Source organism: Ptychodera flava, chromosome 6, assembly GCF_041260155.1.
Source record: "Ptychodera flava strain L36383 chromosome 6, AS_Pfla_20210202, whole genome shotgun sequence".
NCBI lineage: Eukaryota > Metazoa > Hemichordata > Enteropneusta > Ptychoderidae > Ptychodera > Ptychodera flava.
In genome coordinates this window covers 41,119,869-41,147,592 of record NC_091933.1, presented here as the reverse complement: position 1 = coordinate 41,147,592, position 27,724 = coordinate 41,119,869, and the positions used below count along the sequence as shown (strand labels likewise).

General features: G+C 37.5%; 2 protein-coding genes across 4 annotated transcripts; one reads left to right on the top strand and one right to left on the bottom strand.

The window, feature by feature from the left end:
• Positions 1-217: 217 nt before the first annotated feature.
• LOC139135810 (RNA-binding protein 5-like) lies at positions 218-17,109 on the bottom strand. Of its 2 annotated transcripts, none has more exons than XM_070703538.1 (19): positions 16,956-17,109; positions 14,946-15,369; positions 14,284-14,544; positions 13,931-14,012; positions 12,895-12,968; positions 11,163-11,249; positions 10,874-10,934; positions 10,475-10,540; positions 9,867-10,094; positions 6,646-6,761; positions 5,753-5,942; positions 4,804-5,228; positions 4,046-4,270; positions 3,734-3,880; positions 3,376-3,468; positions 2,709-2,975; positions 2,215-2,309; positions 1,398-1,527; positions 218-621 (listed from the first exon to the last, which is right to left on the bottom strand). In XM_070703538.1, exons 1-19 carry the CDS (start codon positions 16,961-16,963, stop codon positions 469-471), a joined length of 3,132 nt encoding a protein of 1,043 aa, XP_070559639.1. In that variant the 5' UTR covers positions 16,964-17,109; the 3' UTR covers positions 218-468. The 2 variants fall into 2 exon arrangements, with proteins under 2 accessions (XP_070559639.1, XP_070559640.1); XM_070703539.1 differs by having other exon boundaries at positions 4,804-5,210.
• A 214-nt stretch (positions 17,110-17,323) lies between these two features.
• Positions 17,324-27,362, top strand: LOC139135823 (complex I assembly factor TIMMDC1, mitochondrial-like). 2 transcript variants are annotated; one of them, XM_070703554.1, is made up of 8 exons: positions 17,324-17,687; positions 17,904-18,047; positions 22,713-22,878; positions 23,262-23,350; positions 24,074-24,141; positions 24,555-24,633; positions 25,253-25,363; positions 26,577-27,362. In XM_070703554.1, exons 2-8 carry the CDS (start codon positions 17,935-17,937, stop codon positions 26,680-26,682), a joined length of 732 nt encoding a protein of 243 aa, XP_070559655.1. In that variant the 5' UTR covers positions 17,324-17,687; positions 17,904-17,934; the 3' UTR covers positions 26,683-27,362. The 2 variants fall into 2 exon arrangements, with proteins under 2 accessions (XP_070559655.1, XP_070559657.1); XM_070703556.1 differs by having other exon boundaries at positions 17,510-17,635; positions 26,577-26,873.
• The last annotated feature ends 362 nt before the right edge of the window (positions 27,363-27,724 follow it).

Genomic DNA, 27,724 nt, shown 5'->3' with positions numbered 1-27,724 from the left:
TAACCTGTTCATCTCCATAGTCCTGTAAACAGGTCCACAATCACTACCGGTAATGATAACAATGGATTCGGGACAAACTATGGTAGTGAAAGGGTTAACCTTTCAACTAGCTTGTTGAGACAGTTGTAACTTCCTTCACTCATGACTGCTGCTCCTCACATTCATAACAGCTGAAAAACACATACACATAATCAAATGATAACACTCTGATGAATAATAAGGTCCAAATGCCAAATATAAGGTTTTATTGACACTATTCTGAGAAAAATAATTATTTACAATTTACTTTCCTTTCCAAAGTATGCAGAGTGAAGGAACTGGCGAACAAGCAATTTTTCTACAAAATTGGAGGAAATTTTATGATTGATTGTGCATTATATGAAACACATTTGACCCACGCAGTGTAAAGAAAACGAGTAAAAAAAATGTTGATAATAAATATGAGACATGAGATGAACTAGTAATATTCTAAGTGTTGTCATCTTCTTCATTATCTTTACAAATTTCTTCATATCTGTACTGCATAAGTTTCTTGACTTGGTCTTTGTAGGAATTTGCTGCTGTAGCTCCGTATGTGGCTCCTTTCATTCCAAGACCAGCTCCAGCGTGACGCCGACTCACCTAATCAAACATACACAATCACAGAAATACGTAGAATCTTAATAAAAAGGGGAATTGTGCTTGGTATGAAATATGTATATTGAGATGAAAGTTATTGTCAATCAATGAGTTTCTCAAGTGAGATGAATACTGATTTAAGGTAGAGTGTGCCTCAGGGACAGATATTCTGACTCTCAAAATTTTACAATTCTTTTCTGATCTACCACTTGTGGGGGCTTATTTTAAAGCTTGTGGTGTAAGAAAAATTTTCACCTTCTCAGTTTTCAAAACAAATGTAAATTCTATTTATCTCTATGGAGTTAACACAGGAATGGCATCCATTTTGAATTTTAAATAATAGAAAATCTTGGGCTAAAATTTATTTCTCTAGTACCAAAATTTGCACGGTGACCCCTGGTTTTTAATCTTAATTTGAAAGAGTTTAGTTGAAAGATTCCTTAAGGAAAGTTTGAGCAAAAGTTTAAGTCTTTCACTTTCGAAGTGCATACTACCTTAAAAGCAGGTCTTGTTAAAAACTTTGTTACAAGGACCAGCACATCAAACAGGTAGAGTTCACGATTTATTACACTGCACATCACTGCAGACAGGTGGAGTTCATGCCTAACTACACTTCAGACAGGTAGAGTTCATGGCTAAATACATAACAGACAGATATCCTTCATGCCTAACTACACTTCAGACAGGTAGAGTTCATGCCTAACTACACTGCACAGCCAAGTTCTAGTTCTTCATACATTCACACACTGTGGAAACATTGAAGGCACTGCTGATCTTACCTCTATTGGATTCTTTCTACCTTGCCTTTGCCTACCCAACCCTGTTCCTTCACTCCAACCCATTGCTTGTAACATCTTGTTGCCAATGTTATCATTACCAATTCCAGATTTAGTTGGCTCCTCATAGTTTCTGCAACACAAGGCAGGAGACAAAGATAACATAAAATACATTGAACAAAGTAATAGTATACTATGATCAAAACTGCCAATTGAAGAGGCTTAACTTTATGATCATTTTTCGAGTTTTTAAACAATTGCAATACTGCAAACTCCATCTGACTAATAAGGGATTACTTTATACATCCTTGATGTTACCTCTTCCATTAAAAAGTTGAACATTGTGAATGTCCAGAGCATGTGAATCAGTGTCTTGGGTTCAAAACACAGAGAAACCTGGTAAATGTCTCTGGGTTTCTTTGGTTTCAAAAGCAACCATTGGGGGTGGTGAGGAAAATGTAAGCATGGATCAAACTGAACTACCCTATGTTCAATGATCTTTAACATCAGGGTGTTAAGGCTAGAGATAGAGAGAACCTCTCTTTTCAGAGATATCTGAAGCCAGCTTGACTGCGTTTGCTGCAAATACCATTGAAAGTAACACTTTTGATATGGCAACTGGAAAATGAAGCTTCAATTTGAAACCAGTCTCCTGAAAGTACATCACTACCCAATGATGCAGCAGCTATACACACTGACTCAAGAAATTCTGTCACTGTTCTTGCATTCCCTATGGAGATATCATCCTTTCCTTGCATCCAACATGGAGATATCACCCCTTCACCTCACATTTTATATTACATGTGAATATGAAACTCACATGGTAGCTTCCATCTGTCTTCGTTTCTTTGGCTCTGGAGGTTCTGGGACTCCAAACTTTTCCCTCCTTTCTTTGGCCCTGTCTCTGTATTTTGCCTGAAACAAATACGTGAAAGAACCTTTGACAATCACAAAGAATAAACGCAGCAAATTTGTTACAGACAGACAGACACTGAAAAGTTATTTCCATTACAGACAAACTCTTATGTAGTTAATAACAGCATTTCCCAACAAAATAATGTAACATGTCCTGCGTCTGACTAAGTTGTCAGAAAGAAATCTGCCCTGTAATTGGAAACTTTTGCTTTGATTGAAGAGTTCTACATCTTTCCTAAGCAGTGTGACGATTTATCATTATCAAAAAACGTACAAATTCTATCTATGAATGGCACTCAAAAATGATATGAGAAATGTAATTATGATCTTTACTAGCAATACATAACAGTTTTTCACGCTGAAGGTTCTTCATCAATATTTCATAACTGTCATTCTTACCTCCCTCTCCCGTCTCTCCATTTCTTCAAATTCTTTCTGTGACATGTGGGTCCGTCTCCACACCTCTAAATTCTGTTTGTGCAAGTCAGAGAGCTGTTGATGTTTCAAAAGGTTCTCTTTGTTTGGAAACTGTCGTTGGCACAGTAGACATGCCAATCGTTTCACGTCAATGTGGACAGCATCTGAGCTCTTCTGTTCATCCTCGTGTTCAGAGTCACTGTCACTTCCACCGCCATATGATGCAACAATAGGAGGAAGAGCTTGTTGCTGAAAGTCAAACGCAAACATTCATGTTACCTTTCTTCAAAATGTGGTCATGCAAAATTTGTCTTCAATGCAAATTATTGATACATAACTATGGTAACCGTAAATCTGTCCACTGATTACTTTATGTACACAACTTGTGCATTACTGGCAGGTGACAGCAGGTATGGACATAAGGTAGGTATACTTTACAAATAGAGTGAGCAAATCAATCCACTACTTGATGGTCACAGAACCAATATTAGCTGAAGTCCAGCTGCCCTGTGGTGAAATGGTAGTTTACTTGTCCTGTGTTATATTCTTCCTCATACAAGTGCATTAGTATTCACAGGTCAGTAGACTGTTGGTCAGCAGAAGGAAATGGAGACGCTATGAAGTGATGAGGCACTGAGACGTTACATACTTGCATCTTTTTCTTGACCTCTTCTTCTTTCCTTCTGTCTTGAACTCTCTTCAACTGTTCCAGCATGCTGACTGTCTTGTCAGTTAGAGTAGTCTGTAACAAATATTAGATACAACTGCTTCAGTGGTGAACACAAGCCAAACATACTTTTTGAAGTGACAGTTTAAGCATAACTATCTTCTCTGTAGAAAAAACTGATAGCCCAGTCGGTTCATGCAATCTCAATTATCACTTTTGAACACAAGTAATTCACCATTAACATGTAAAATGTAAAATTCAGTAAAGAGAGAGCACTGAGGAAATTGAAAGAACAAAATAACTTTCAAGTATACACGGAAGCAAATTTGAAGTGACTGACCTTTTTCTCTAAGACAGCAAAACCAGCATCGGCACTGGCTGAAGTCTTTTCAAATTCTGCACCGCCTGAACCATAGCTTTTCCTGCCACTCATACTCTCCTTTGCTTGATTCATACTCTTTGCCCACCGTTCCATGTCTTTGGCAATCTGTTTTAAGAGAAATTATCCAGCATTAAAAATTGATGCTTTAATTCAGAAATACTACACAAGGAAGTCCAATCTTTAATGAAATAGCTGTCTGTTCATTTGCCGTGTACATCTGTTGTAAATCATTACTTGAAATAAGAAATAATGAATGATGAGTTCTCAGACCTTTTTGGCAATGGTAACTTTTTCCTTCTTCTCTTTCTCTTTTCCATCCTCTGTACTCTTGGTGGGTGTGGCTGCTGCTGTTGTGGTAGTAGTCGTAGAGGTTGCAGCGGTTGCAGGCTGTGTTGCTGCTGCAGAAGTGGCAGCAGCTGCGGTAGGTGCTGGTAGGTAGGTGCTCTTCTGTGCATCCCAGTACAGATACTGCCCTGTTTGACTGTTGTAGTAGTACTGCAAAGGGAGCCACAGATTTCAATTTTGTTGAAAAATAGCTTTTCACGACTGATCAGAAAAGGTAAAAAGGCTGGCTGACCAGCTGTTATTGGAATGTCATAAAGTAAATCAGCAAGCTATATGGTTATTATGGTTCTTTGTGCTGACAATTTTAATGTAATGGATTGCAATATTGTTCTACAAGTAACACAGACAGTTTATCAGAAGTCTTACACTGTACGATCAATCCAGACAGATTTTCAAACAGGGTCAAAATATTCAAAGTCACTTATAATTGAAGGACATTCAAGGACATTCTAAGGACTTTAAAGGAGTTTTGAGGTCCAAAATACCATTCATTATCTAGGTATAATTTGTACAACATATCATTTTAAAATTATTTTACATGTTTTATCATTGAGGCTAACCAATTCTACAGGACTTTCAAGGACTAAATTTCATTTTCAAGGTCTTTTCAAGAACTTTCAGGCAGGTTTTAAAATTCAAGGACTTTCAATGAGTATATGCCACAAAGGAATACGGTATTATACCTGAGAGTTTGCATCATAGTATAGGCCAGTGGATGAATCATAGTAGTATCCTGATGTGGGATCATACTGATACGTTGATACATCTGGTGTCTGGTATTTATGTTCAGCTCTGCTACTGGAGACCTCCTCACTACTGACTTGATGCTGGTACTCCAAGCTTGTCTGCCTTTGGTAAGCTGCCTGGTCTTTGTTGCGTTTTTCTCTCCTTTCTTTGCTCTTCTCCTTGCTCTTTGGTGTATCCGTCTGCTGTTGAGTCCACTGCTGGGCTTCCATCTTAAGACGTTCCTGCGGATCCAGAGATGCAAGGTTCTGTTGCTGCTGCTGCATGTTGGCCACGATGTGTTGCTGTAGCTGCTGTTGTTGAACTTGATACTGCCGTGCCGCAGCCACTTGCTGTTGTGCCATGGCTACAATATCAGATGCATCTGAAGTGTGAGATATTAAGTGACCATCAATACGAACAAGGTTGTGATTCACAATAAAGTGAACCTTACAGGGCAAGTAGCCCTTACTGTTGATGATTATTTTTCACTATTGTTTTGTTTATTAGGTACAGTTTATTTTTCTACACCCCAAAGAATATTGAAATAGACAGTATTCAGCTTGTCAACAGAACAAGAAACTGTAATTCACATTGAAAACAAATACAGTGAAAGAGTTATCAAAAGTTATAGCTATCGGTCCTTTGATCTAACATCACACCATATGCATGATAGCAATAATTTCAAAACCAATACAACTTATACGTACCATAAACCAGTAACAAATCATGTAAAGTACACTCTGCCATGTCAGTGACCTATTCACATATTGCCATGTATGTCATTGGTATATTCTCACTAGCATTTTTAAAATTGCACAATCTTGAAGAAGAATCTTTCCAAAATGTTGACACAAACAGCTGACCAAAATCAACAAGTTTGCAAAAACACAATAAATGACAACATACTTTCTGACTGTTTACCAGATGCACTGGCAGTAGCAGAAGCCGCCTGCTGTGACTGTTGAAGCTGCTGTTGATAGTACTGACTGTAGTCAGCTGTGTTACCATACTGTTGATAATACTGGGCATAGTCCTGAAGTTGTTGTTGCTGTTCAGCTTCGACTTGTTGCTGGATTTCTTGCTGCTGTGAAGCACTCTGTAAAGGGAAGAAATCAATGAAGATGAATTACTGAGTCTTGCATGAAGGGACACAGGTACTCTATGTGGTATTTTTCAGTCATTACACATACCCTTGTGTGCACAATCATGTTCTATAAACCCTAGCTCCATCCAAAACACAGAATTGTAGACACTTTTTATATGGACATTGTTTTCTTAATCTGTTTTGTCAGTAAGCAGGCCTTAAGGTGTGTTTTGTGAATCTTTCGCTCAACATTTTTAGGTTTTGACCTGTCATTGACAAATACACTATCAAAAGAGGGTGCTTTTGTTCCTCTTAAGGAAAATTGTCAAACATGGAAAGCTAAATACCACATTCTCTGGATAAATATTGATTAGTTAAATAGTGAATGGAACCTCACACATGGCTTTGGCCAAGAAAATCACAAGATGTACTGCTATGCTGTACATACCATTGACCACTGTGCTGCAGCTATTGCTGCCATGGCTATCATTGCTCTATAACTATGAAATGTGAGATGCACCGCTATGCTGTACATACCATTGACCACTGTGTTGCAACTATTGCTGCCATGGCTATCATTGCTCTATAACTATGAAATGTGAGATGCACCGCTATGCTGTACATATCGTTGACCACTGTGCTGCAGCTATTGCTGCCATGGCTATCATTGCTCTATAACTATGAAATGTGAGATGCACCTCTATGCTGTACATACCGTTGACCACTGTGCTGCAGCTATTGCTGCCATGGCCGTCATTGCTGCATTTGATGCTGCTGAACCAGAGCTGCCTCCAGAAGATCTGGAATTTTGTTTGGCATAGCTGACAGTCACTGTAAAAATCATCAAAGTAGTGTTAGTGTCTGCTTTTACATCTTTGAATATCAGCAATTCCTTGGAGTCTTCAACTCTTTTTACACTATGGAATGTAACCATTCATCTACTCTATCAACGACTGCTGAGATATATAATCTCTATCTCAGCTATTTAATATTAGTTAGTTGTTACAGGACATTGCTAAAAATTTATGAGTAACTAACACAGAAAAAGTTTCATAAAAATTTCCATTTTTCTTTTTAATACCTTCTACCTGGAAAGCTATACTCAGGGTTTTACATGACGCGCATTTCTGCGTCCTTTACGCATAAAACCGGACGCAGGACCCCTCAAAAACTAAACCACGCGTCCCTTGGGACGCAGCAATATCTGTTGCTGGTGTACACCTTGCGAAGCTGCTGAACACGTAAAACACATCCCAGTAAACCTTACCGACCCCGTACTTTAATGGAATGCTCCATAGTGCATTGGCCTCCACTGTTTCATAACCAATGGTAACCGCGGAAACAAATTCTATTGCTGTAAAAAGTTACTTTCAAAATGTAAACTGATTCTTAATTGGTCGATTTCTTGTTTGTGTCGATTAACACATGTTTATGCATCATGGCGGGTCGTGTCAAACAGGCCGATCTGCGAAGGTTTTTCGGCGGCCGCAGCAACCAGCACCATGCAGGTTTGGTCGAGGCCGAAACGGCAGCTACGCCATGCGATACTGATACATCAGGTCCCCCGACCAAGTCAGCAAAATTACGAACATTCAACAGAAGTTGACTCAATAGATTTACTATAAATGGCTTCGATATTCTGAAGAGCGAAACGTCATGGAATGCGGTGTATGTTTGAAAGCGAATGTTACATGCCCGTTCATGGAAGGTTTTTGTAATTTTCAACATTGAACTCTCACTCGTCATCAGGACTCGAAAAGTCGTCTCACAAGCCTTAAAATCCTAAGCATGAGGACCGGCAGTTGCAGGGTAAGAGCACAGTTACGAGTGGAGTGATACGTAGCGGTAAGAGTAACGAACTCGAGGCGTACGCTGCACAATTACGTACTGTTTACCTGATCGCTAAACGTGACCTTCCATGCGATGTATTCACTGACATCATTCATCTGCAGAATCTGAACGGCTTAGACATTGAATATTACAAACGTCCTCAGATAGTTATGGAGTTGAAGAGTGTATTCAACGTGCGATCGAGAAGTCCCTGATTGATAGCATACATGCAAGTGACGTCATCGGTATAATGTTGGATGAGACTTGTGTTGTGACATTTCATTCATAAGAAACTTGCAATATATGTTCGATATATTCAGAATGGCGAGGCGAATTTTTCTTTCCTCTGTAACCAGCAAATTACAGATGCCACTGCTGCAGAGATTGAAAACGCCTTGATTGAACTTTTGACTAGGAAAGAAATCTGTGACGCAGCCGTGGACAAAATATATGGACTAGGAACAGACGGGGCGGCCGTAATGACCGGCCGTTTGAACGGGTTGGGTGCAAAATTAAAAGCCAGAAATCCCAACCTTGTTCAAGTGCATTGTGTTGCACATTGATTGAATCTTGCTGCTTCCCAAGCAGGCAGAGATATTGAATATTGCAAAGAATATCATCATATAATCCATTCATTGTATAAATACTTCATTGACTCTAGTGTGAGATATGACAAACTTAGGGAAATTCAAACTCTGTTGAATGGGAAAACAAAACAAATTACTGAGGCTACATCTGTTGCTGGCTGTCGGTCGAATCAGCTGTCAAGATGGTTTCATCAGTTTTGAGCCAATTGCCTTGGCACTTGCAAGTGACAAAAAAGGGGGAAAGGCTGATGAGCTGTTGAAATTTATCTCTAATTCATTGTTTCTGCTATTCACTGCCTTATTGATTGATGTTCTTACTGTCATTGGAATTTTGAGCCTTACATTTCAGAAAGATTCTGTCACCTCTTATATCAAAAAAAGTGTTCAGTCTACTAGGGACACATTGAATAGAATGACTAATGATTCACACACTGTCAGAGACGTCTTTAATGATTTGGGTGATGTTCCTGGCAATGGTCAGAAAAACACATACAAAAACATTCAAAATACTGACAATCAGCCACTCAGACAGAGGTTCTGTGATGCAAGAGAAAATTATATCAACAAACTGCTGCAGAATTTAGATAGCAGATTTCCAGATGATGAGATGAATATTCTGGAGTGTTTTGATGTGATTCTCAACCCACACAGATATCCTGAAAATGTGGCCAACCTACCTGACTATGGGGTCAACCAGCTTGATCAACTGTTGATTCATTATAACAATACACCAGGTATTGATGCTGATAGAGCTAGGGCACACTTCCTTGTTTACAACACTTCACAAGATCTCATAGGGAGGCACTGAATTTTGATATGTATATCAAGCTGTTGCTAACTGATTTTACAGAGGAGTATCCTGATTTTGCCATTCTTGCTAAAATTGCTCTTGTCATACCAGTGTCTTCTGCCCCATGTGAAAGGGGCTTTTCAGTACAAAATGCCATCAAACAGAGGGCACGAAATAGACTCAGTCCTCAAAGGCTTAATAGACTAATGTTCATCAAACTGGTTGGCCCCATCATAGATGATTTTGACTTCATGAACACTGCTACTGTAGGTTATTTGCTGAAGGAGCTGCTGGCAGAGTGTGAACTCAAACCTACTGGACTTGCTAGGTGTATGCCATTTCAGAGTATGAAATTACTTACCTTCTTGTCAATTTGACAAATTTGAATATTTGTTCAAATTTCACGTTGTGAACTTGTCATTAAAGTTATGAGATAATATCATGAATAATGTTCTTTGAATTGATCAATGAGGGCCCTCAGTATGAACTAGAATTTTCATGTAGGAATTATTTTAAGAAATATGCAACTATTTGCTGTGTGTTTTAATACTAATTGAACACAGTGAAGACCATGGCATTGATAAACTATAAAACATTTCTGTGAAATAAATTGGGACCCCCATATTTTGATGTAGGACTCCCATTTTCTAACACCAGGAGTCCCAGGGACTCTCAAAAGTTAAAAGTGATGTAAAACCCTGTATACTGATGAGAACTTAGCATACAAACCTTCCTTGTTATCGATAGTGAGTGGTGGCTGTAGTGCACCCAACACTTTCAATACTTCAGTACTCTCTTGGACAGTGGCAAAGTCAACATGGCAGAAACCTCTTGATGTATTTGTCAACGAGTCTCTGGCAACCCGCACATTCTGAATGGATATGGCAGTCACTCCACCTAAGGCTGCACAAATTTTATCTTCTGTTGACAACACATCTAAACCTCTAACAAGCAGACCTGTAATTTGAAGATACACAAAAAACACACGTCTATTGACTGTACGTGTTTCAAGTATGCATGTGTGCGAATGAATTTCACATTACATACGGGACCTTCAGTTGCAAGAATACAATACATTAACTTGCCCATACTTTAGTGTTTTGTGATTTAACAATAAGAAAATTTGTCAGGCTATGTACAGCTTAATTTTGGCATAACCTAACACTGTTCTAGATTTTATGCATGGACCTGCGTACAGGGACTTGCAGATGGAAATGTTCAGACGATACATTATTCTGATTAAAATTACTATACACAACAAATGAGTCGTAATGAAACAAACGATTTTCTTGTCTTTATCTTTAAATTGGAGGGAGACTAAACCTAGTGACACTTACTGGTGCTTGGCTCACTTCCAACTTCTTCAATGCCATCATAGTTGTCCTTGATGTAGAGAGCAGATTCTGTAAATAAACCAGAAGTCACATGAGCATAGAAATGAGCATAGAGAAAATACAAAACTATAATAAAGTATTTTCACACAAAAATAATCAGCACACGTTCACCCTATGAAAACCTAAATGATACTGAGTGGATCAGTTACTGTGATGCAATGGCTCATTGGTGGCCCACACTTTCACACATTTTGATATCTCTCTAGTCAATACTGTTGACCAGAATTGTAAGTAAATTATGTCACTGGTGGCAAGTTAAAATTTTATGATTCATAAAAACGTTGTACTGTTCTATTGACAGGCATTTCAGGGATGGTGTTGATTAAATGATGATCTACTGACCTTCTCTTGAGATACTGCACTTGAAACAACGATCACGCCGCTTAAAATTATACGCTCCACACTGGAATCATGAAAATGTCAAGACGAAACAATGAGCTTTAAATTAGTGGCAATCAAAGTGCAAGTACAAATGAGAATATATCATCACTCAATGTAAACAGTCCACTAAGATTACAATCCGACAAAACGGTGCTTTTGCATCACAAACATAACAGTCATTTCCTAAGACTCGCTATGTAAAACACAGAATAGTAGATCACTTTATATCAGGTTTGTCTTTGGGTCTCACCTTTGAGCAATTCCAGTCATGATCTCTTTGTGGCCTTGGTTGACTGTAGTTCATAAGAATCCACTGTCCACGCAGTTTAATGCGAGCCTGAGAAGAGATACGTATATGAATTACTATTTGGAAATACTTTTGTTTACAAACCCGTCGACACAAAACCTCATGACACGACTATTGGGCAATGAGAAAGGACACTGCTCCCGGAGATTGCTTGATGCCGGCGTCTTCACTCCTCCATTCAACAGAAAAATATGCCTCCATCTGCAATAGAGTACCTTCGACTACCGCGATTGTCTTGCTACGTTCAACACCTGACAGGCTTGGATACGGTGATAAGAATTCCTCCCGCTTTACCTTCATATTGTTATGGGCCCCTTTTTTCTATGATCATATCCATGTGAAATGGCCTACAGTGACGTCCTACATGAGGAAATACTATTTCCTACCACCGGTACAAATCACTTAATTGTAACTTGCAGTATTGAGGCCATCTCAAGGGAAATCAAACCTTTGGTGATATTGTTTACATCCACTTTGAATCATTCATTTGATTTGATATGACAGAAAACTTGTCTTTTTCAACTTTTCAAAGCTGTACTGTCTTGAAAATATTCAATTTATTGTGCCACATCTGAAACCAATACCCACTGACCAACAAGAATGTCAGATCAAAATTTCGAAGAAAAACTCAGGACAAATTTGGTATTAGTGAGATGGTATTTTGAAAAGCTACAATAAAAATCCCATTGAAAATCACCATCACATCAATTCTTAATTTGCTCCCATCTTTAAAGACTGGCTAGAAAGAGTAGTAAGTTTATCGTAGTGAACTGAACAGAGGGCTTTAGATAGATTTCTTCATAAATCAGTGAAGTTAATCACGAACAAAATAATGCAATGGTATACTAGTTTCTTGTGAAAACAGTGACATCTCCTCCGGAATTAAAACTATCGAAATAAAAGAAGCTACATTCAGGCCTCCCATGATATTTACTACAACTTTTTCCAGGGTGAGTTTCGTTGTTTATGGTTTTTTCACCCTTGGAGAAAATTTTACTAAAATTTACAGATTTGAAACCTATTGCAAAGATGCTGTATTAGACTTGTTTTCCAAATATCATACCCTACAAAGACATAAGTTATTTCATGGCAGTACAGCTCTAATATTTTTGTATTTTTTGTTTTTTCCTATCTTGTTACCATTGTAGGAGGCTCAGGATATAATAAACAAATAATTGGTATAAATTTTAACAGGTGAATTTAAGAATGAAGGCCACAAACAAAGGATAGCCAGGGTCATTTAGATGATGAATTTAATATTGATGTAACTTGCAAAGTCTAAAATTTGGGGCAAACATTCTCAAGTATTTTGCTATGTATGATTTTTTTCTCGTTTAGCTTCACTTGTCAAGGGAAGCTTTGAAAATCGAAGTGTTAAAAAGATTGTGACTTTTATCCTGAGCCTCCCTCTTGAATAGATAACAAGTGTGACGTTGTACGAAACTGAAATTTCTGTAATTGGTTCCAAATTATTGTTCAGGACGTTGTAAAAGTTATGTGCACTCTAGATACTTTGATATCGTTTTTTTTTTTAATGATACATGGCACAGAGTGACCTACTACCAAACCAGAGATTTGTGTTGATTGCCAGTCAGCAGCTCTCTCTTCCAGAAAGCACATGACCAGCAATTTTGTGAAGATACTCAGGTAATTAAGATGTGGAAAACTCTAAAACCTGGTTCTGTTCCATCCAACGAGTTGCGTCTGATAGGTTTTGAAACTCCACAAAGGCAAAACCACGGGAAGCACCTAAAGATGATGAGCATCCAGAATGTGTTGAATTAGAAACATGTGCAGGTCAGACATATTGAAGAACCTCAACTCGACAACTCGTTTGTTTTTTTTTTGTCTCGTGCCATCCTTGAAGTCAACCAAACCACTCACCATCACTCATTATCAAAAATAAACACTGAAGTTAGCAGAAACTTGAAAACCATACTTACCATTTTGAAAACTTGTAAAGGTCTACCCAAAGCAGATTGCCCCCTTAATGTTACTATATTAGAATAAGTGAACCTTTTTTTTTAATGACTATACACATCAGTTAGTAATTCAGCTTACATGTCAACATCAATATGAAAGTCAACATTAGAATTTTGCCTGCCGTCCATAGTATCGTATTTGCGCAAACAGATACTAAAATGCAGCTCCTGATGGGTAACTGATTCATATTAGATACTATAAACAGTGAAAGAAATGATATATTTTCTGCTGAAAAATTTTGGAAACTGCAATACTAGACTTTTGACTACAAACCAAGAATTACAAAGCTAGTCATTTGTCTAAATTTTATGTAATCTGCAGTATGAAGACAATCAGGAGGAAAGGATGCATACATTACATCCCATTAATACCGATTCTCAACTTTTAAGTTTCCATGTAATTGAAATGCTTCTGGTATCCTATCAGTATTATGAGGCATTTTCTCAGATTTTTACAGGAAAATTGCAGTAAGCACATGATACAGATATACTTTTCTTCTTATGATTAAAAATACAGATGTTCATAAGAGTTCCCAAGCGACTAAAATATCTACTTATGAATAGTCAGTATGAGCAGACTGACATATACTGTACATCTGCATGTTAGAAGGAAGGGAAAACTCATGAGTGAAAGGTGAGTGGTGAGCTATCTGCCAAATAATCAAGGATGGTATCTTCTGATATCATGTCACAACAAGAATTGGACATGCCGTGTACTGGGGTCCTCACCTGATGATTTTTTTCCTTTCAGTTTCCGGGTCAGAACAATGTCTTTCACAGGCACGCCAAAATCATCAATTTCAGCTTGAATCTAGAAAAGAAGGAACAATCTTGTTCAGCATGTATTCTTAGAAGGGTAACTTACATACATACAATCACGTAAAGAATGACAAGTCGTTTATTTGAGTAGTCTTCATTTCCAGGGTAAAATTGAATTACTGAGGTGTTGTGTAATTTACTTGATCATATAAACTACATTTGATGATATAACTTGTGACAAGACATGAAAAGTACCACAAATAGAAAAGAAATGCTAGATTGACATTCAAGATGGCCTTTGAACTTTGCACTGGAAAACTTACATCTTCTTCAATGACGTTACTTGGCAGTCCTCTAAGCATAATGACTGTACTGGGCTGGTCTACTGCATTTCTGCTATCTCTATCTCTATCTCTATCACGATCCCGGTCTCGATCACGATCCCTCTCTCTGTCCCTGTCCCGGTCTCTATCCCTGCTCCGATCTCTGTCTCTGTCTCTATCCCTGTCTCTGTCTCTGTCTCGATCTCTGTCCCTTGAATCCTGGTAATTATCATTGTTCCGGTAGCCACCCTCTGATCGTCTCTGTAAATTGACATTTGAGTACAAACTTAAGTTAACAAACTGTGAAACACTTCACTCATTGTTTTACACTATAAATTGCGGTGTATCTGATAAGGCTTTACTACATTCATTTTCCTTATTGGTTGAGCAATCTGCTTTACATTTGTGATCCTAGTATCTTGAGTACAACCACATCAAGGTACCTGGAGGTTCTACATCCATGTCTTGCCTTTTCTTTGAAATATATAGTTTGAGCAGTATTCACTGGTTACCAGGACTCTGACAATCACTGATTGACCAGTTCACTGATTGAAGCAAAATTTCTTGTGATTCTGGATATGCGGCATTTGGATTTGCTCACCATACAATTGATTAAAAAAAAGAAAGCTCTTTGATTTCCATGACAATAGTTTGATACAGACCTGTCTATGTCTTTTGTCAGAGTCCCTGTTATCATCGCGATCTCGATCCCGATTTCTATCTCTGTCTCTGTAGCGTCCCCGGTCCCGATCTCTATCACGGTCTCTCTCCCTGCCTCGGTCATTCTCCCTGTTGTAGTAATCCCTATTCCTATCCCTGTCATCTCTACTTTCCCGGTTTCCATTGTAGTTGTCTTCTCTGTTAACCCCGCTGAACAATTCTTTCTGGTCTCTTCTAATCCTGTCATCTCTTCGGCCACTCTCATAATAGTTGTCCATTCCTATTCTTTCGTCAATGTCTCCCCTGTCTCTTTCATCTCGGTCAAAGAAGTCATTTGTAACTCCACCTTGTGTGTTGAAATCATCTTGATAGTATCCACTATCCCTGCTTTCTCCATATTCTTGATTGTCAAAATAATCCATATCCCTAGATATAAAGCAGGCAATGAGTATGTGATTTCTCTTTGAACCATGCAAGCCATATTGCACTGCAGTGCTCTTAAATTAGTTACCAGTTAGTTCTACAATGGTGAAGGCTACAGCACATGTTAAGGGTACATGTACACGTAGATGTAATGATAGTTTTTATAACAACATAGAAAAATATAACTAAAGATATTGTCTTGAACTGTAAGCACCTGTGTTTTTTTCAATTCAGTCAACTTTTAGATTTTTCAATTCTATAATATAAGTTTATGAAGTTGAATGTATAAACTTTTCAAGTACACCAACTCTTCTTGACAAGTTTATCTGTCGCTATCAGGTCAGGTTGGTTGAAACCAAGAAAATATGTTACAAGCCATAAGTCTCCATTGCAAAGATACACATTGAGAGACATTAAACATGAACAGTGAAAGCTGCAGAGTTGTTTTATTTCATACAAGTCATTTTGGAATTGCAACAGCTTTGACCTATCAAGTGTTACAGTGGTGGGCAATTGCATGTATTGCTTGAAAAGTGGTGTTCGTCAGTTAAATTGTCAGTGTAAGTGGAACACTAATCTGTGTCACGGACTGATTTCCCTAAATCTGAAAACATTTCAATTTGCTAAATCCTCTTCAGGCATTTTTGCTGTTTTTAAGTTGATTTGGCTAAAATGATAAGAATGGAGTGTACCCCAAGGATGACCCTATTTCATCAATCCATTATTTCCATACTGTAGCATCGATCACTCTGTTTAAAAATTCTTTGAAAGTACACTACACATGTCTAAGCTGACTGTACAATACCGAATGAAGAATAAATTAATATTGAAGTGCATAATGAATACAAAAAATTGAAACAAAATTATTCAAAAAAGTCAGTAACATAAAATGTGCTTTTAAAATCATAAAGGTATACGAAGGAATAAAATGTTGCAATAATGTTGACCATTAACAAATGGCATTCTGAGTAGTATCCTCCTTGTGTATTAGACTTCTGAAAAGGGGTGCAAATTCGTGGTTTATAACTTAACCTGTGGAGTGGCCAACACCTATTTTAACTGTTTCAACTCACTAAAACAAGGTAAATGTTTTCATGTATCAAATACAGAAATTAAAACACAAAACTAGTTAAACTAAAACCTTCATACACGTCAAGTGAAAAAATTAATCAGGGGAAGTACTCTGTCGTTGTGTCATGTGAAAATTATGGACTGCATTCGCACAATCATAGACAGTGGAGGGGGGAATCCTCCACTGTCTATGGCACAATGAAGCACAACTGTATACAAGGAGGGACTAACTCTTGAACTCTTGACTTCAGTTTGATGTCATCAAATATCTTGTTGGCACGAATATTAAATATGCATTCTAGCAACATTTCCACAAAAAATGCTAATATAAAATTGACCGTACTAATGTGCAGAATACAGGCCAGGTAAAAGCGGTCGTTGTGATATCCCCCTTGACAATAACTGGGCCTGAAAAGAACACATTTTTACAAGCGCGCACTATTGTTACAAAGGCAAACATTCTCGGAGCTGTGCTGGCAACCAAAAAATTCATTTTAGGTCCATCTTGCTTTACTTACCCACTCATGTTCACCGTTATAAACTAAACAACGCCGTAAACAATGTATGTCATCACAAATTGGAGTAGAAAATGTATAGAGAGCGAGAGAAAATATATCGCCTCTCCAGTCGGTTGCTTGAGGCTGGAGACTATGAAACAATATGGCGACCAATGGAAAATTCCCAACCTGCACTTCGGTTTATATGAGAAATTCAATTTCAAGGGTCAAATGTCTTTGAAGGAAAGTGGCTGTTTCACATTATTTTAATCACATAAATATAAAATGATAATCGCAAATGTTGGCTTGACGGTGATGTAAGGAAGACATTCATCCTCAAAGGGATCTAGGGCACAGTCCATTGTAACCTTTCAACTCATTTGACCTTTCAACCGAGCAGGCCAATCTCTGAGACCGACTAGCGGCGTAGCGTAGATTCTTGGAGATTTTTACGACAGGATGGATGTTGGGCGATTGAATGTCATGTTACAATGAATCAGTAATACCTTTGTGTGTGTCGGACATACGTGTGCGATAGTTGGACAATTCCTGAACATTTCACCGTGGGGAGCAGAGCACTACAGTACATGTAGTACAGTACATGTAGCATCACAAGTCGTGCAAGTCGTGGTTTGATACACAGGCATTCGTGCGAATTCGACTCAATGCAAGTAAACCGTCACTGATGCAAGTTGCAACCAGTAAGAAGTACAGTTAATTGAGTCGAATGCCCATGCTTTGATACACTGCTAGGTAAGGGGGCTGCATGTAGGCATATTAAATAGAGTCTCTAGGAGAGAATATTTCTAATGCATACATGTTTATACGAGTTTATCGAATCACAAGTGACTGTGGGCCGGAGGTGATACCCTGCTTGTCTAACAGTTCTGACTATGCTCCACCACGATTTGGATCACAAATGATCTTAACGGGTATCACAACTTTTCCATTTCCATTTTCCATCTGCAGGAGATTATAAGTCTATTGAACAAGAAAAAAAATGACTACCCTAAAACTAGAAGAAGCAAATGATGTGAAAGCAGCCAGTGACAGTGACCAGCTTGGAGAAAGTGGAGGCGGTTGGAATGCTGTGAAAAGATTATTCAGAAGCCGGTAATTGTGCTACCATCTCGTTGGGCTGCAATCCATGGAGGAACCGCTTGAAATTCATGGGATAGGGGGTGGAGTGGTGTAGTATAAACTTGAAAACCTTGCTACTATTGGTGAAACTAATCCTATAAAAGTATAAAGGACAAAAAGCTAACTAAAATTTAGATGTCAACAAGAACACATACATGTACTGTACATTTAGATTACACACACACAGACACACACACAGAGGCTGTATAATCAAGCTGGGCAACAGGCACTGTGGCAAGATTTTGTGAGTGGAACAAGAAACTGTCATTTACTAACAGAATACATATACTGAACAAAGGTACAGCCAATTGAGTTTTTAAACAGCACAAACAAAACTACCGGTACACTACATCACAAGAAAAAGTTTAAACAGCATCCAACTTTTGACAAATTCTACATTAATATTTGTATCCAACATTCTTCCTACATTTGTTTCAACTTTACTTCTCTGCTGAAGGTAACTTTAGAGTGATATTGATTATCAAATCAGACAAAATTGTACTTTATCTTTGTAGAAAAACAAAGTCAAGTAAGTAACCAGATATGAACTGAAAATGCTCACATTTCATTATATATTGCAGTTATGTGTAAATTTGAACCTTTGCATCGTCGTACACCACGCCCTCTTCGGCGAGTCTTATCACCCAACGCCGAAAAGGCCGTGGTATCACTGGCCACGTTTAGCGTTCACGCATTGCTGCAAGGCTCTATGATAGTCGAGGAAAAACCTACGAGCCAATGAGATTGCCCGTTACAGAGCTGATCTTGGTGTTTACCACACAGCGTTCACTGTCGACGAGGAGCGCGCAATGTGTAAATGTTTAATGTTTTTGGACTCAACCGCTCTATTCACACCAAAAAGACGCCATTGATAATTATTTTACAAGGAAAAGATGGGTTTCTTTGCACAAGGACCAGCGGTGGCAAGTCTGTACGCTACCAGGCATGGCAGGCCGTCCGGCCCATCGTGTTTCACGGGCGTTATATCGAAGCTTCGCATAACTGGAGCAGCTGGCCCCACGCCTCGCTATAGACAGTGTCCGACCCAGACGTAGAACAACACGGCTGTGTAAAACCCGTTGGTCAAAACTATTGATCATAAATTTACTTTACCACAAGTTATGTATAAACGCTTATGTATCGATCTCTTCATTAAGGTTCACACTGAAAGCTTTCTTATCGTGCTGTGGGTATACATGGAGCTAGAAACGTATGAATGGTATATTGGGCCCTCTCATTCGAGCTGGTGCTCCGCGATACAAATCACAAATGTACGCTAGGCTCCCGATCGTCTCAACACTGCCGAAATCACAAATCTCGGGAAATTGCGTAGTTGTTCAAGTCCGATTATGTTTCATTAATTCATCACAAAAGTTACGCTTACAACGGAATCAAACCAAGAGAGGTTTAGTTTGTTCCATGGGTTTGGAGTTCAGCTAGCGGGGTACGAACACGTATAAGCTTATACGTACACTCGCTCAGTGCATGGAGGTAGTACTACCTCCATGCTCCGTGTGACCTGGTGAGAATTTTCGGACAGGGTATAGTGAATTTCGCCCAAAGCCGTTTCACAAATAACGAGCAGTACGAAATCTTATTACCATACCCTTCGAAACTTTATTGTGTTTATCCTGTTAACAGGACGGAAGTGGTATTTTGGGGGGGTCAAAGTTGCCAAATTGTTGACTCCATAGTGAGTGCGTAGTAATCGGACGTCGTATTTGGAATGTGATTATAGGGGCTAAATATTGATATTTTGAAACTTCAAACCCTCGATTTTCAATTTCGATGTGTTGAGAAAACTGTTTGTAAAAATTTTGTGATAAATTAGTTACGTTCAACCCATGGACGACGCAACTATATTTCGACGTGTATGGTGCTTACATCGGATATGGGCTGTCTCTGTGTGTTGCTTTAGATCGTACGGTGTGTTAACTTCGCGAAGTTTTATAGCGCCCGAAATAGCTTCTACCAAAAAAAATAACTATTCAAAACGGGACAGCAGCGTCACCTGACTTAATATGCGGTATCATGACTTGTAAACGCTACCAATACGGAGCAAAGTGAGTACAACGAACAGCATGTCTTTGAATGTCCGAACCGAGATCGTCCGAAAATAGTCACACTGAGTGTACGGGGACGACGACCTTGCAGTGGGACCAGGTATATAGGGTTCGTTGATGGCCGTAGTCTGTGTACCTATCGAAGCCATAGTATTCACATGGTGTCGCCGTTGCTCTCGATCATGACAGAAAAACAGTCAAAATTTTGAAAGCTGTCGGATTTAATGCAACATATATCGGAAGAGGTGCAACAGAACCAGAGGATCTCAGGCCCTGAAAGCGATTGTGTACACACAGACAATGAGGAGCTTACGACCCGACATGACTTTGTAAAACTTATTCGTGATTGGCTAATTCTGATGATATGTTCTCATGAATAATTAATTAACCCCCATTCGTACTTCCGCAGTTTCCCGGCGTAATCTGCCAGAGCTTGATTTTTGCGGAGGTCAGCGGAGCGGAAATTATCGCTCTGGCCTGCGAGAATGAACCTTTGCCACATGTTTGCAACTTCATTGAAAGTATTATGATCACATAATGAACAATATTCACCACAGATTAATTCTAAAGGTCATTAAGTATACAAATATGTAATTAGCTGAAATAAAAATACTAAATTTCTTTGACTGCGGAGATTGTATCACCACTCTATATAGCAAGTGTAATTGTCTCTGGTCAAGTCTTTCAAGCTATATGCTAAACTGTGAAAGCTCATTAGCTATGCAAAGTATAAATTAACCGACATGAAAATGCGAAATGACTTTCAATATTGTTCATGAGGGGATTGGCCAGCACAAACCATGTACAAGTATCTAGGCTAATCCACTGAACGCGGAAAATTTCCGCGTTACCAAATTAATGGCTTATGGCTCGCCAGAGAGTAAATAAACTACCGATCAAGTAGGACAAAGATCACAATGTTTGTGAATATGACATCACCCGTGACATTTGTAGAGTAATCACCGATTGACTGTCAGTTCACACCTCAAGTAAGGTATCTTTTCATATAGAAATGATTTCAAACCTACAGCGTTTATGCCGGGGAATCTTGGCATGGTTTTAACCTGGTGTCATCAATTTACTTAGCATGTTTTGCCAACTTTGATCAAGTAAATCCCAGTATATATCCCAATTAGGAAAGTTCATTAAATATGCAAATAAGGAATTGGCTAAGGTAAACATGCTTAATGACTTTCAATAATGTTGTATCATAGTAACTTTAATGTACATAGCAAGTTTCGTCAAATTTGGTCTAGTCAATACAGATAAATATCCCTAATTAGGAAAGTTCATTAAATATGCAAATTAGGAATTGGCTGAAGTAAAAAAGCTTAATGACTTTCAATAATGTTGTTATATAGTATCTTCAATATAGCAAGATTCATCAACTTTGGTTGAGTCAATTCAGATATATATCCCTAATTAGGAAAGTTCATTAAATATACAAATAAGGAGTTGGCTAAGGTAATGCTTAATGACTTTCAATAATGTTGTATCATAGTAACTTTAATGTACATAGCAAGTTTCGTCAAATTTGGTCAAGTATATTCAGATATACATATCTAAGTAGGAAAGTTTATTAAATATGCAAATAGGGAATTGGCTAAACTAAAAATGCTTACTGACTTTCAACAATGTTATATCATAGTATCTTTAACGTACACAGCAAGTTTTATCAATTTTGGTCAAGTCAATTTAAATATATATCCCTAATTTCAAAAGTTCATTAAATATGCAAATAAGGAATTGGATGAAGTAAAAATGCTTGATGACTTTCAATAATGTTAAATCATAGTATCTTCAATATACATACCAAGTTTCGTCAATTTTGATCATGTCAATTCAGATATATATCCCTATTTAGGAAAGTTCATTAAATATGCAAATTAGCCATTATTTTTCATGTCACCCCTTAATACCTTTCACAGCTGATATATCTTGGTGTGATCAACTTTGTAGCAAATCTCATCAAGTTGTGTGCAGTCGTTCTCAATGTATATCAGTTTTTTCTAACATTATTAATAATGCAAATGAACAAAAAGTAAGCAAGCCACACTCACCAAAAACTAATCAGTTCTTGCAATTTGCAAACTGAATCTGTGTACCAGAATTGATTCTGATCCGATGAGCCGTTTTTGAGATATCAAACACACAGACAGACAGACACACAGACAGACACACAGAGATTTAAAAGCAATATTGAAATTCTCACTTACATGTTTTTAATCTTTTAATTTAAGTGCTCTGTTCATTCTGTATATTATTGAGTTGATGTGCACCAATGTATTTTTTACACGATGACAGGTTTCATTGTGATTATAGTATCAGAATGATTTCAATCAGTTATTTTTGTCAATTGTCTGAAATGCTCAAACCCGCACATAACCCATTGAAATACTCTATGAACTGCACAATATAGTAGCTTTTTATTATATACAATTATAGAATTGCTATGCTTATTTAATTAAATTATCAACAGTCCACACCGACAGAACATGCTTTTATTGCCCTTTTACCTTGCTATGTCAATGTTTACACCTCTAAAAACCAACACAATGGTTGCTTGCTCATCTAGGGAACTTGGACTGTTATCAGAAGAGATGGGATATGTGTTCAGGTACAGTGCTGGAGCATTTGTGCTTGGCTTTGTCTACGGAGGATTTCCAGCATCACATCTGTCAAGAGGGCGCTATATTGAGAAAAGCCATGCAACAACATATGAGCATAGAGTGGAAGCTGTTGTAAGTGTCAGAACTGTAGAATCTCATGAAGTGATCTAAAACTCTGCAATATAGTTAGCCTTGTAAAAGAGGAAAGGAAGTTTTGTAACATTAGTATCATAACAGTTGGTACACTGCTGGTACAAACACAAGCAAATTTTGACAGGTATATTGAACCTCAAAAGTTTACAATCTTGAATTTAAACTGTTATCAGTTTGGCGGTTCAAATAGGAATGTCAATATAGACTTACAGTTTAATGCAAAATACTGTTTCAATTTCAAGTATTTTCTGCAAATACACTTTCTTCTCATTTTATTCAGATGTTTGACAAATTTATAATATATATTATCATTGAAGTCAATACGACCATTAAATTTATCGTCATTTGCCATTGTTTTTCAGAGGCAGTCACACAATGCTGGAATGAGAGGATTCATTCGTTATGGATGGCGATGGGGATGGAGAGTAGCAGTCTTGACTGGAATGTTTCAGTAGGTAGATGTGTTAGCAGTCCTGTACAGTATGAATTCTCTGTTATGCGTTACACATTTACATATATCAGAGCTTTCTATTGATTTCAGCTTACCATTGCGGTTTCAAAAGCTTGGCATTAAAATTTTCTGTTGGATGGGAATCGTTAGTTGTTGCTTGCCCACGTAGTTGCTGGTGACTGAGAAATGAAGAAACATTCAAACCCAACTCAGCCTTCAAACTTATAATGGCATTTCTATACTCTTTGATTTAATTTAGGAATTTCTGTAATTTCATTGTGACGGCCAGGGGCCACTGATACAATAGTTATGAAATTTTCTCGAGTTGAAAGTAACAGTTTTCAGGTAGTCAACAGCATGTCTCTTTGGCTAATAGAGGGCACACTGTCCACAAGTCTGAAGTGTTATTGCCTTCTGGACTTTAAACTGATCAAGACAGGCAGTCTTGATTTGAATGTTTGAGCAGATGGATGTAGGGTGGTAACATAGGGAGCCATTAGGGTATGGATAGAGATAGAACACATAGCTACAGGTCCCCATAGACACTTAAGTATCCATTAACCTTCACTTATGCCGAAGTACTGATGTTAGCTCTGATACCAGGGATGAAAAACGTCAAGATTGAATTGATTGGGTAATGATTACTAGTGATTTTCAATTACATGTTTTTATCCTGCATTATGTAAGGAAGTGATCATTCTATACTTTCTTTCTACTTTTCAGGGGATTTAATCTGGTTCTGGCAACCTACAGAAATAAAGTAGATACTTTAAATTATGTCACAGCTGCAGGTTTGTACTCAAATTAAAACTAGACTCACTCTAGAAAGATTCTGTGTCTATGAACATGAGAGATGTAGTAGTACAGATTTTGATGAATGCTCTTAAAATCAAAAGAAATAAGATTGCTTGCTGTTATTTTACTCTGACAGCTTTTATACATCTCCACAAACTAAAACTTTGTGAAAATTATGACTGTCAGTATGTTTGCACTCTTGCTATGTCATAATTTGCAGCTTGAAACTGAGAATATTTTGAGATAATTTAACCGTAAGTTAGAGTATGATTGTAATATCAATTCATGAAGTTCAATCTTTTGCACAAATTCAGAACTCAAAACCAGTACCAAACCAAATATGTATCATCAAATGCTAATTAAAATCTCTTTGATTTTGTACATAAAATGTGACCGTCTGTATTTTCAGGTGTTGCCGGTGCACTTTACAAAATTCAGTTGGGACCAAAGGGTGTTTTTGCAGGAGGAGTTATTGGATCGTTGCTAGGGTAAGCTGACTTTGACCTTTCTAATATGTCATGTAATGAAGCAATAGTCCCATATTGATCATCTAAGATGTTACATGTATCTTCATCATCGTTTTGTTGTATTTTGACAATAAAATGAACTTTTTACTCCTTTTGAGGCATATTGTTAATTCTACTTTTCATAATTCCATCCTCCCAGTCATCAAAGTTTGAACTTTTGCAAAGGTATAATACTGAAGTGACAGTATTAGCACTCTGGGTCACATAAACACAGTTTATCCCAGAATGCATTGTTTGCAATAGCCAATGAAATTAGTTCCCATATTGATAAAGTTTCTTCAGTACCCAATAATGTTTTACAAAGAATATTGAATATTTTCAATTTGATGTGAGGCATAGCGTATAGAATTAACTTGTTCTATCAAATTACTTCTTCACACTTTTCTCTTTGTGTCCTTGTATGACACTGCAAAACTAACTGAGAATATGCCATTAGTTTGTTTGTTATTTCAGAGTCAAGTCCAATACACAGGTTGACCAAAAAGTCAATATGTGATATATAGGCATCAGTTTCCAGCCATTCAAGTATCAAACATCATGTAGACTCATATCTGTCATATTTCCTTCCATTGAACAACAGAATACCAGTTGGATTGTCACTAGTATCACTTCAATACATCGCTGGGGAGAATATTCTAGAACAGTTTCGCAGAGAAGAAAGAGAAAGAATGGCAATGAGGAAAGAGGAATTGTAAGTGTTAATGTATAAAAATTGTGCAAGGCTGTTACCAAATAAGCACTGTTTTCTTCCTTATAAACAGCCCTTCCCAAATTAGATTTGTTCACTTTAAATGTTAGGAAAGTATCACATTGTATATTTGTATCTTTATTTATAAAATGTCTGGGAGGAGATGACAGTATACCAATAAGATAAAGCCAGGTTTATTACTGGAATATTTAAACATGGTATACAAACACAGTATTAACAACTTAACTTTGACAAAAGCAATTTTAGCTACCTTGCAACCATATCACCATTTATTAGTAAGTAAATAATAAAGTTGAAACAAATCTCTTTGTTGTAAATCCTGCTTGAAGTGTGTTGACAATAAATGAAGGAAGCAAGATAATGAATGCCTATATCATTATAAAACTATATCAGATTTTATGAATGTTTTTTATATCCGGTCATGTTTGAAACAAAATATCTTTCCTTCATTACAGCAGTTTCACATTTTATCAATATGATATTTTCTTTCAGTTTAATGAATTGGTCTTTCTATGACTTTTTGTACCATCTAACTGTATGTTTTCCATTTCCTGTTTGCACATATTGTATTGGACACACAGAAATGAAGATCTCTGTTGATTTCAGTTGACATATTTGGTATAGAAATAGTAGAAAAATTAAAAGAAAGCCTTGACATATCTGTTTTTACTTCAAAATTTTAAAACAAGTCAATAAGTGAGGTTCAAAATTTTTTTGGCAAAACAGTTACCAATACTTTCTAGTTGATGAGGCCATCTAAATCAACAATTTACTATGAACATCTGAACAATGGGTAAATATTTCTTTTTAAACAACACTGAATGCTCTCAGTTCAGTGTTGAAAATTGCTCAATGCAGGCACATTTTGCCCACTTGCTACCACCATTTGAACCCTCCTGGTAACCACTATGTGGTTGGTTGGGTCATTCCATCCCCAACATGCACAATACATTGGACCACTCCCCTATTGATGACAATAGGGATAAACCAAAGTCTGGAAGTAAAAGGGGGATGATACAGGGTGGCAGGATAAATCATAACAACAATCTGGTAGAGGTTAAGACTTCCACACTTCAAAACATGTATTCCACATTGTGCTTATGTCAACAGAGAGGTGAATTTTTGGGTTTAAAAAAGTTTCTCTATCCATAATATCCATATGTCACATTTAATTAAATGTTTTTTCCAATTGCAGGAATAAAGGAAAAGAATATATGGAGCTAGCACTTGATCTGGCAGAAAAGGAAATGGCAGAATCAAAAACACTGTTGGAGAAATCACAGAAATCTGCGAACAGTTGATGTCTTTCTGTCAGTCTGTTTTAACAACTATCAGCTAACATTCAGGGGCCATTACTCTGCCAAGTCAGTTAAATTTATTGATGTCTCAAACAATAGCTAGGCAGGTCTAGTCACACATACCGTGTTTAGGTGGCTTTTAGGGAACTCAAACTGCCAAGCTGAAGATCACCACATAACCTTCACAAGTAAGAGACACACCAATTCAATGAATACAGGTTTTGACAATACTGCTTTTTACTGATTTGGCAGGATAGGATGACAGGCTCTGAAATGGGTGAAGGACTCAAAACTAATAAAGAGTGATAAAATTTATATGTAATGTCTATTGAGCTGTTTGACGAAAAACTTTTGGAATGTCACTTTGACATGCATGGGAGCTGAGCACGTTTCAGCATCTCTCTGGAAAACATAGTTGATCCCAATTCTTTCAAGGACTAAATCACATAAACAGAAAATGCGAGAACCTCGGATTGAAAACTACTGCTTTGAGCAAGAGAAAAGGGCATGATTGTTCCTGAAGTTAAAACCATCTCTCTATCATGGCTCAAATGTACTACTCTTCTCAGTGCCATACATGTAGGTGGCAATTTTTAATATAAGAAACCATCGTTAAGAAAGCTGTTTTTAATGAATGTACTCGCCTTACATTTTCAAATAAATTTTCTCGAAATAAAATCAAAGATGTAGAGTTTGAAATTTTTAACAGAATGTAAAGAAATTTCAGAATATTTCTTTGTATGCACGAGTAATAAATATTTTCCCAGAGTTGAAATTCGGCTTGCAGGAGCTTATCAGTCACCCTTTATCAATGACTTCACCAGCTGTATAGTCCTAGTAGAATTAGTATGACTCTCTACTCAAAATTACCTCTTCTTTTGCCAGTTTTATATAATTCTTCAAATCGACGACATCTGCTTTCATGTAGTAGGATTCCTCAAAGCTTAATCAGTGATAGTGTTCCTTTACTTCATCATAGATCAAGTACATTTGTTGGAGACATTACTTCATTTTTTTCTATCATGTGACATATACTTGAGATTGT